The 10,668-nt window shown below is 37.9% G+C and overlaps 2 protein-coding genes across 2 annotated transcripts; both read right to left on the reverse strand.

Annotated features, from left to right (window-relative positions):
* Positions 1-876: 876 nt before the first annotated feature.
* Positions 877-2,007, reverse strand: LOC144629787 (uncharacterized). The gene is made up of 3 exons (XM_078487995.1): positions 1,799-2,007; positions 1,274-1,617; positions 877-948 (listed from the first exon to the last, which is right to left on the reverse strand). Exons 1-3 carry the CDS (start codon positions 1,997-1,999, stop codon positions 885-887), a joined length of 609 nt encoding a protein of 202 aa, XP_078344121.1. The 5' UTR covers positions 2,000-2,007; the 3' UTR covers positions 877-884.
* A 5,060-nt stretch (positions 2,008-7,067) lies between these two features.
* On the reverse strand, positions 7,068-10,356 carry LOC144630951 (uncharacterized). Its single transcript, XM_078489308.1, has 3 exons — positions 9,817-10,356; positions 8,443-8,982; positions 7,068-7,125 (listed from the first exon to the last, which is right to left on the reverse strand). The coding sequence occupies exons 1-3, from the start codon at positions 9,909-9,911 to the stop codon at positions 7,068-7,070; spliced, it is 693 nt and encodes a 230-aa protein (XP_078345434.1). The 5' UTR covers positions 9,912-10,356.
* Between the last annotated feature and the right edge of the window lie 312 nt (positions 10,357-10,668).

Below are 10,668 nucleotides of genomic sequence, written 5' to 3' on the forward strand. Positions count from 1 at the left end.
AACGAAGATGAAACATGCAACCGGTTCCAAGCGCTAGAAAACGCGCGTCAGGTCACAGTTTGGTTTTACTCAAGGTTGTTGAGTGAAATTTTTTTTTTTATCTTTGTTCTGATTGGCTAGAGGGCGGTATGAGATTTGAACTAGTGAGAGAGCTTAGCAAACGCAAAAGTTAACTCATTATTACTTTTGACAGTCAATAAAAAATGTTCTATCTTATCTTAAAATTCAAGTCAAATTGACTCTTTGTGAAACTTGCATGTAGAGCAGTTTTGGGGATTATATGTGCTGATATGAGAGAATTCGGTAGTTATATTTCTTAAAATCTTAGAAAAATAATAAAAAACCCTTGAAATCATGAAACTGATTTTTCGTGGTTCACTCAACAATAAATTTATATATACGCTAAGAATTAAACTTTAAGGTAATATCAAACATTGCTCTAAAACGAACGACAATCATATAGAAGATTTAGTCTTCTCGACTAGAACCATCTTGTATAAGTTAATCTATAAACCAACGAAATTTCATGGCCATGTTAAAGTTTGAAATCATCAAGGCAATTTTGTCAAGTTTGACATACCCTGTGAATTTAAAAGAATAAATTGTTAGTGAAAGCATTTTACAAAAAATCATAATAGTTTGTATTCTACGTGCGTTTGATGACAGTGTAATAAGCTGTTTTGGTAAACTTGACTAGCAAAATCTTGCTTGCCGAGTGGGTAAAAGAAATTTCTAGCTCGCAGCCTTGCGTTACTAGGGAAGTCAGGTCACACAACGTATAACGCTTCTCCGGCTGGAGATGCCGAACTGGGAGGCAACGCACGAATGTCAGGGTTTGGATTTCTTCTGTGCAGCTGTAACACGGCTTGTCACTCACCTTGCATTTAAATGGATTTAACCGTGTCAAGTTTCTTGGTATGAACGCGCTGGTGCTTTGAAAGCGTTGATCTAACAAGAAAACAATAAAGGTTTAAAGTGAACTCTTTTCGTCCCGTGGCCAAGCTTGAAAAGCTTAAGTCATTTACTGGTTTAGTAACATTGAGAATTTCACATGTGCAAGTCAACGTCCAGTGTAGTTGATGATTTTCTATATTCTCCTTACCTGTCGTCTTGACAGTGATAATAATGTTGTAAGGAGAAGTTATTAGCCGTAAATCAATCGTTTTTTTTTTTTTTTTTGTCTGTTTGCAGCAACCGTTGCAACAGACAAACAAACCGACAAATGTATAAACGGACACAGTATTTTGTGACATGATGGGATGTGTCAACTCACCTCTCAGCAAATGTCATTCCACACTTAGCACACTCAAAAGGTCGCTCGCCAGTGTGAGTGCGCATGTGCGTAGTAACTGAGGAGGACTGGGAGAAGCGCTTTCCACACACAAAGCAAGTATAGGGTTTCTCCCCCGTGTGAATCCGCTGGTGTGCCACCAAGTTTGCTGATTGTGCAAAAGCTTTGGGACAATAGTTGCACTTAAATGGTTTCTCGCCACTATGGCTTCTCATGTGAACAATCAAAGATGATTTGCGAGAGAAGGTTTTGTTGCAGATCTTGCACTGAGGCTTCTTTTTTTGTGGTACTGTAGAGTGCTTCTTTGCCCTTGCAAGGGCAAGATTCTTGAGGAGGAAAAATATACATACATTTATTATGAGGCAAACTGGCGCGCGATATTAAGTAACACTCTAAGCATTTGCACAAAAATTGTAAATTCAGTCTTCGCTAGCAAGAGTACTAACTGTTGGTAATGCAACTCAAAAGACTGGTTAAAAGGAACCCAATAGAAGATAATAAAATCACCTGGAGATTGATTTGTGACGCGTCTCTCCACACCACTGGCCATGCATGTCCGTACGGCGGGCTCAGAGTGAAGTTTACATGCGGAGCGGAACTGTACACGGGAAGGGAAGGATGGAGTGCTATCAGGGCTTTTTCACCAATGTAGGGAAATTGAAATGGACAGCCGACGCAAGGAGACTCAAACTGCTTTTCGCTTTGCATCCTTGAATGTTGGCTGCATTTGGAAAAGAGGAAAACACACACAATTCAAGTTAATTCAAGTATCTCTATTTATACTTACATGGTGGTCTTGGGTCGTCAAAAAAGTAACGGTTCTTCCCCCACCTTTATGAAATATGGGGACAATTTTCACTTCATTATAATGACGTGAACGAAATGTGGCGCGGTACTTAATGACACTGGAAGGGATGTTCTCATTCCTTCATTGCGTCGCTTACGAAAGCTTTGCTATGGTTGACCCCCCCCCCCCCACACACCGGCACCGCTAAGGGATGGGGGGAGGGGCTTTCTGGATGAAGTGAACTATACCCTTTGTTAAATGTTTCTTGTACAATGTGACAACGGCATTAAAAATCGATTAATGACAATAACCAATCCCTATTTGTATTTCAGTGTTTCCAGTTGCGATCAACTCTTGTACTATACCGTTGTCACAATAATGTTACGTTTATGTTAATGTTACGTGTAACTCGTCATTAAAAAAACAAAGGGAAATGGCTCGTGCACTAAGAAAAAGTTTATAAAAATATATACTGACTATATCAATAAAAAAGCGTAAAACAACAATACAAAAGCGTAAAGCAAACAAAGTGAAGTGAAAGGACTGTGCATAAAGAGTATATAAATAAACCGACCTGTAGCTCTTTACGAATCCATTCGTTAATATTTGGTACATTTTAGGCACAAATGTAGGCCTTGTGTTGGGAGAGAAACTATTCTGCATCCTTAATGCGTAGTATTTTCCTGAGGTAGAATAAGGAGTAAGTAGAGTTAATAAGTTAATGAATGGGTTTAAAATAACATAAAAACAACTTACTATTTTTAATCGTTCCCACAACTAAATACAGTGCAAACCCTCGATTTCTCGAAACACACTGAGGTCCGTCGTCCTTTCTTAAATCTGAAAATTACGAGAATAGCCGAGTTGGTGACGTCATACTGACATCAAATCTCATTAAGGCATCTTGCGGATGAAGTAATGGGGAATTAAGCGAAAAGAAATTAAATTAAATTTGTTCATGAACGCATGTGTTGCGTAATCAAATAACTTCAGTTCAATTATCTTGCTAAAACATTATAAAACAATAAATTGTCTCTTGCCGAATCGAGCCCAACGAATGTCAGTACATGTACCTTGAAAATAGCGAAAAAAAGCAAAAAAGCCTTTTTAAACTTGAATTCGTTATCACTGCTTGCTCCCTTTTTAATCGATTTTTAAGGTTATTTTTCTCTAATTTTTTGCACCTGGGCAAACAATTTTTAAAGGTAGTAAAATGTATTGAAATCTCACTTCATACCTTTTTTTCTACAACAGTACAGGATGAAATGTAACACTTACCTGTTGAATAAATGAGTGGTACACGGCAAAGCAACTTGGTATTATAGACTTGAATTACAGTGACATATGGCTATTTATTTACTCCACCTTATTGCGGCATCTTTGAAATTCTTAAGGTTTCAAAATATTTGCTTCGTTACCGTAGAGACATGGAAAAAACAAACTATTTTTAAAATTTCTGAACAACCGACTTAAACTGTATTAGGGAATGTTGATTTTGCTTTTAAAATATGAATCTCGAGCTGCTTTTAACATATCTGATTTCAAATCTGATTTCAATTTTGGGAATGTTTTACAGAACTTGAAAGGGCCTTGAATTGATTGTCTTGGCAACCATTTGGCCTGTTTACAAATATTTTGAAAACAGTCTTTATCTCCGTGGTAACAGCACAAGTACCTTTGTTAACCCATTATTTTATATTATGTGAATGTGAAAGATCTTGCCGACAAAAAACAGTTTGACTGCCGGTGTAGCCTTTAATGACACGCCCAAGCTTAAAAAATAAGATGTCGGAAATGCCGACAAAAACAATTTAACAACCGGAACATGATCTTTGACGCCACGCCCAGGCTTATTGGCATTCAGCTCGGACAAGTGATACTGCATGTAATACATTCAGTTTCTGTAACGAATCGATGTGAAGGGAAAAAAAGAGCTACGTATAGAAATATAAAAAGTAGTATTGATTTTGAAAGCGCTGTAAAAGGCCCGTCCAGATTGTGCTCGTAAAAATTAATTAATGCTGGACTGAGTTGCTCACTGGAATGGCAGAAAGTTGCTAAAAAATTGCCAAAAATCCAAAAAAGTGGTATAAACGTTAATTAAAAGCTTTATTGTTCGCTCTTTACCATAAAAGGCCATTTCCTAATTACTTGCCTCTGTTTCAAAACGAGTCTACGTGCGAAACCATTCAAATGAAAATGAGTTTGATTTGCATGAAAATGGACCCGTAGGTGAAACTCATTTTCATATGAATGGTTTTGCACGTAGACTCGCTTTTAAAACAGAGGCAAGTAATTCGGAAATGACCTATTGCCAACACCGGTCAAAAAATAGCTTGAAAATTAGTTTCCCAAAAATATGGGCGAGATTTAAGGATACTCTTAAGTCTAGCGAAACGAAAAAAAAAGTTGTCAAGTGACAGGTTATGTGTTCAAAATTTTGATAAACATCCAAAAAGTTTGCATTAATTGAAGTTATCTTTGAAATCGTTGACTTTTGCGTTCTTGATATGTGCTTTTAACTCATATTTTGCTCAAAAATTGCTCAGAAAGGCAAAACTCGCTCGAGGTTGCTTACCTGCAAAGAACTGCAAAAAAGATGCTCAAACGGTTACCGAGCACAATCGGGACAGCTGTGCTTTGTTGCATAGATTTTGATGCCGTGACGTCATCACTGCTCCGCCATTCCTTGGTCTCCCGCAAGCAGAGAAAAATACTTCTCAGAATGAGACTTTGTTTGCTCTTACCATTCGATTTATATCCCAAGCGGGAGGCAACAGCAAAGGTGGAAGGGGGGGGGGGGGAGGAAATTATTTCACAACGATTTTTTTAGAAAGACCCTTGGACGTACAAGAGGCGAACGGCAGAGTGGGTTGGGGGAGTAGATGCCACATACGTTTTCAAATGCACGTTGCAAACATATTATTAAAATAAACTAACATAAGTACACTAATGGAATACTAATAAAAACAATCCCAAATATCTGCTTAAATTAAAATTAATATTAAATACACTTATAAAAGGCTTGTTTAAACAGGAGATTAACTCTGTGATGCTGAAACTTCCAGCAGCTGTTCATTCATCCCTTGTTGCGGAAATTTTGATCTGTCAAATGTGTGCCCATGATTTTTATATTGCCATAGAGCGGCATAACTACAGCCAGGAGCCAAATATCGACATTTTTAACCTAATCTTTAATATTCCCAATTTCCAAGCAAAATTGCATAATTTGTACAGTGATACATTTTGGCTTGATTTTGTATTAATTTCCGTTATGTTCTGACTTTCTAAGAAAATAGTGAAATCCATGAGGGGACCGAGAGAACCTTATGACGTCATATGGCATTGCATAACGTCATAACGAACAAAAATTGTGTCATCTTGTAAAACTTTCTCAGGCCTTTGCTCAGAGTTAATTAATTTTGCAGTGCCTTAATACAACAAAAACAGTTGGGGGAGGTCCATTATAAGCTTGAATTAGCCTGTACGTCCGAAGGTTAATGTAGCTATGTTTAATTTTAAACTAAAAGTGTACGAGAGTGTTATATTTCAAACATTTTATTGTTTCCATCATACTGTTGTTATTGTTTTAATATCTTCTAAAAGCACTAAAATATATAATTTCACGAAGTAAGATGTATTACTATACGAATACTTAGTCCGCTTTCTGTCCCACAAAGGGACATTTTGTACTTTCTGGTGGTCAACTTTCTTTTATAAAAAGTAAAATACATTACTGCAAATGAGTACAGTAAAAATGGCCGTTGTTTCAGTCAAACGACTGATTTGCGTTTTAACGCATTAAAAATTAACTTATTTGCGTTTTAGGAGGCTCACAAAGGTTTCCAGCACTTTTTAGCTCTTAACCTTTGACAGGTCAGTACAACGAATCTTAAAAAGTTGCTGCTGCAATAACGATATCAAACAAACGTCCAATCATCGCTGAGCAAGTGGATTAATTTTCATGACGTTACTGTTTACTATAGCAACAGTATAACCTGTTAAAAACATCCTTTGTTTTCCCTTATAGCGCTTTTAACTCAAAAACGAGAACGGTGACCCCCATTTTATCATTGAGTAATGATCGGCATGTTAAGACACAACTTTTTGCAATAGTTCTTTGGGGCGGTTTCAGAGCACACCTTAAGTTTTCGACAATTTGTATGATACCATTTTTGTAGCAGTAACTGATAACTGTTTGTAGCACTGACCCATCAAAGTATGAGAGCTAGAAAGTGTTGGAAACTGTTGTGAGCCTCCTTAACCCTATTCAGACCGGGCTTTTTTGGACCTTCCCTCTCCCCCCCCCCCTCCCCCCCGCCCCCTATGTAACGTGGGATGATGACGTCATATCAAGTGACAATTACATCATGATGTCAAAACAGCCGCCATCTTGGATCCGCCATCTTGGATTTCAAAATTTTTCCAAAATGCTAGAAACGTACACAAAAGTACACAAAATTAATAAAACTGTGCTTAAAACCGTAAAAAGGTAAAAAATAATTGCATTTAAGTTAATTTTCATTAAATGAAACACGAAAATTACAAATTTGGGAAAACATGCCTATCAAAATGCCGTTGCCATGGTGATGTCATGTTTCTGACACAACATCCTATCCTACCAAGTTATTCCCAGATAAATTTTAGATAAACTCACAAAGTTTGGCATGGTTTGGTTGAATCTTGAAAAAGTTAAAAAAGCTGAAAGTCAGCGGGGGCCTCAAAAGCCCCCCCCCCGCGGTCGGAATAGGGTTAACGCAATAAAAAATTGGTAAAATCGCCCTATGCTTGCATTAGAAACCATAAAATAATTCCAAACAATAGCTACTTAAACCGCATTAAGGAAGAAGACATTCGTAATTTTTAACATTTTTGAATTACAATTTTTCATTACTTGAATTTAATTGATACAAATAAAATCTGAAAACTAAACACTTTCAAGAGGCCATCTTCTACCCACTACCAGGGTTAACAAGAGAAGAATGATGCTCAATGATTTCCAATCCCATCATTCATGTGGACACGACGGTGCTTGACAAGTGTTGACCTATGTATGAAAGATAAAAGGAACGAGCGGTTATCATTAACACTGAGAAATGCATGATATTTCAATTAAGGTCATTGCCCTGTATTGCATTGCGCATCCTCACTGCGCAGAATTTTACGCGTAGTTAGCGCGCGCACATAAACAAAATGGCGGCTTTTTTCTATGCGGCTTAGTCCGCGAGAGAAGTAAATTGTCGCTTTCTCGTAAATGAGTCTGGTGACCTATCAATTTTTCCTCATATTGTGGGTGTAGCGATCAAATTCTTTCTGTAAAATGAAAACACATCAATTCTTGTATTTGAAAAATAAATTATCGCTAAAAACGCGTACTTTGCTAGAACTCGCAGAGGAATTTTAAAGGAATTATATGGAATATACAAGGTCTTCCCGCTCCTAAACGAATCTGGTGACCCCCCTTTTTTATTTCAAAATTTAAGTTCCCTTAAAGTAATAAACCAGTAGGCGAAGTTTGGTTAAAATCTATGTTCAGTTCTATTTCAGGGTTATGACCTTAAATCGATTTTTGCAATGATTGTCTCAAAACGAAAGTACCAGGTCAGGTAGAAAAACAAGAATCTCGGGAAGTTTTACAAAGGGAAAACATCCTCATCAGACGAACTCCCCCCCCCCCCCCCCCCCACAACTTTTAATAATTAATACTAATTAGTATATACAAAAACAGTCAATAGCGTTGTTGGCGCGCTCTGATTGGCTACTCAAACTCCGGATATTCTTTTGCTATTCACATCCGAGCAACTCGCGCGCGAAAATTGTAATCATTGCCAGGAATGAATGAGTTAAAAATCATCTTTTTCGGTTATTTTATTTTTAGTACTAAAACGACTATTCGCGGCGAGGTAGAGATTCACCACTGGCCACCGACACTGAGGTGAATAGTTGCAAATTGAACCTATTAGGGTAGACTTGCCACAAGTCGACTCTTTTGAGCGAAGAAGTCGCGAGAAGCGACCTAGCTACCGGAAACAAGCTTTGAGAAAGTCTACTATTAGGGCGGTTTTCACTTGAGTGTCAAAAGTAATTTGTGTTTGCTTTGGTTTTGCACTACTACTCTTAGTGATTGGTTTAAAACTCTCGCACCACTTTCTCAGCTAATCAATTTAAAACTAAAACCAAAACCAATCGTCTCTCGCTCGCGCACGTTTTCCCGCGCTCCGGCTACATGTATTTGCTTCGCGTTTTGATTGGTTCACTGGATTGACTATGCCCTTGTGACTGGCTAGAGTAATTACTTTGCTTTTGGTTTTACGACACTCAATTGAAAACTGCTCTATACCGTTTTATAAATAATTAAACTCACCTGTCTGCAAAGCACTTGTTGCATTCCCTGCATTGATAGGGTTTCTCTCCTGTGTGCCTTCTCAGATGAACGCGGAGGGAGTTAGACTGGGAAAACCTCTTCAGACAAATACCACATACAAATGGCTTCTCGCCAGTGTGCATCCGCAGATGTACAGTGAGATTGCCAGATTGACTGAAGGCTTGGGGGCACTGGGTGCACTTGAATGGTTTTTCGCCATTATGGATCCGCATGTGGACCTTGAGGGCGGAGGGACGCAGGAACATTTTCTTGCAGATTTCACACGTCAACTTCTTCTTATTTTCGTTTTCGGCTCTGTTGGACTGTAGCGGGTGTTCCATGGATGTTGAACTGCTGACATAAGGAAACATCGCGGGCTCGTAGTTGTAGTAGAAACTGTCCATTGGAGGCGAACCCCTCGCTGTTCTATGGAATTCTGGATGATGCATGTTGCAGTTGGGAACCTCACATGTACACTGGCTTGAACTTGGAATATTTTGGTATACTTGCCAAGGAACAGTAGCTGGGTTTATTCGGGTACTAGGAGGAAGAAACACGTTTAAAAACCGGAAATAGGTCACCAGAGGTGAGAAGGCAGGGAATTTGGAAGTAAGAAGCCCCCTGTAAAAGTAAGAATAAGCCTCCTATTATACTGTCATACTTTCTACAACTACTGCTTTTTTTAGCTTTATTATTAATTTAAGTATTAAGAAAAATTATCATAAGTATTTGTTGCAAGAGTGGAGTGCCTTGATTAGCTATCTGCAAGCAATTCCATTATATGATGTAAAATTAAGATTTTATTAGTCGATGTGGGGTGTGAAGTGTATAATTATTACATCGTGCGCCGCCCGTGTACATTTTTCAAAATTGGGACTGAAACACAAACTGGTCTGTTTCATTCACTTGCTGCCATTAATGTCCTTTTGTAATGTAACTCCAGTCCTAAGCATCAGAGGAACACGATAGCTGAACGGTACAGTAGCTCAACCCCTGTTTTTTTTTTCGTGCAAGAAGCGACTAATAGAATTGCTACTCCTCCCTTGATGGTGTGCTAGTCGATTGCAGGTATCATCCCCCTCCCCGCCACGCCTTCGCCCAGAATTTTGTCAAATTGCCGAAGTTTGTCATTCGCCAGTTCCCAATTTTTACTCCTGTATAGAGAGAGACAATTTGATGTGAGAGTAAAGTGTGTTGCCTAAGAACACAACACACCGTCTTCGACCAACGCTGGCGCCCTGACCACTCGATCTGCACACAAACCATTACGCCATGCACCGTCACAAGAGAAAGTAAAAGTTAATCGCATGAATTTGATTTTAAACTGTTGAACCAGCAAGTCTGGGGATTGAGTACGGGTTTTACTTAACCTACCTCTCCCAAATATTTCGGTTACAAGGCTGTCCAATGTATCCGCTGTCAGCGAGAAAGAACGTATTCCCCATTGTTGCTGGCACGAAAGGTTCCATTCCGTTTCTATGTAAAACACTGATTTATAAAAAAAATACATTAAAATTCTGACCATGACTTGAAAGGGACTGTGTCACGGATTTTAGCCAAATTTAGGCATGGGCAATGATCATCAAGTACGGTGAATGAAAAAAAAAATAACCTCTTAAAACAGTGAAGCAACATTTCAATAAGACAGCAAATACAAAAGAAGATACGGGTGGCCAAAAATGACGAAGATTCAAACGGATTGGGATATGGGTTTTTGAAATATAGCTGGGCTGAACAGTTTCAAAGTTAATCTCGTTTGCTTATCAATTTAAATTATAACGTCCGGGAAACACATTTGGTTGCAATGAGGTTATGGTTTTGTCATTTAGATCCATGAAAGTAATTTCTTTGCAAACGTTAAGTTTCATAGCGAGTATTAATTTAATAAAATAAACTTAACTCAGCAGTGAAACAGTCTCTTTAACAAAATTATATTTAAATTCGAATTCGTTTCCAAACTTTATTTCATAATTTGAGTATCTGGTATGATATGTTATTATTATTATATGTACTATATTCTATTTTCTCGTTCATTGTCGATTCCGTGTTCTAAAAGCTTGTCGCGCGAAAGTCAGCTGTTTTTTTCAAATGTTTATTTTTCGAAATGGAATGAAAAAGAATAACTATTTAGATACTAATGTTGGATTAACTGCACAAAGTCGATGAAATGATCTAGATACTAATTCACCTTCATTTTATCAGTTTATTAGTTTTGTTTTGCCAAAA

The sequence above is a fragment of the Oculina patagonica genome, chromosome 11 (assembly GCF_052425735.1).
Source record: "Oculina patagonica isolate OP01 chromosome 11, crgOcupat, whole genome shotgun sequence".
In the NCBI taxonomy this organism is placed as follows: domain Eukaryota; kingdom Metazoa; phylum Cnidaria; class Anthozoa; order Scleractinia; family Oculinidae; genus Oculina; species Oculina patagonica.

Bases quoted from the DNA above. Each gene is read 5' to 3' on its own strand.
- LOC144629787 (XM_078487995.1), bottom strand. From the start codon at position 1,999: ATGCAAAGCGAAAAGCAGTTTGAGTCTCCTTGCGTCGGCTGTCCATTT. The intron at 1,618-1,798 runs GTGATTTTATTA...TTCCTCCTCAAG, and splicing joins CGTCACAAATCAATCTCCAG to AATCTTGCCCTTGCAAGGGC. The intron at 949-1,273 runs GTGAGTTGACAC...TTTTCTTGTTAG, and splicing joins GGAATGACATTTGCTGAGAG to ATCAACGCTTTCAAAGCACC.
- LOC144630951 (XM_078489308.1), bottom strand. From the start codon at position 9,911: ATGGAACCTTTCGTGCCAGCAACAATGGGGAATACGTTCTTTCTCGCT. The intron at 8,983-9,816 runs GTAGGTTAAGTA...TCTTCCTCCTAG, and splicing joins AACCGAAATATTTGGGAGAG to TACCCGAATAAACCCAGCTA. The intron at 7,126-8,442 runs GTGAGTTTAATT...TTTCATACATAG, and splicing joins AACAAGTGCTTTGCAGACAG to GTCAACACTTGTCAAGCACC.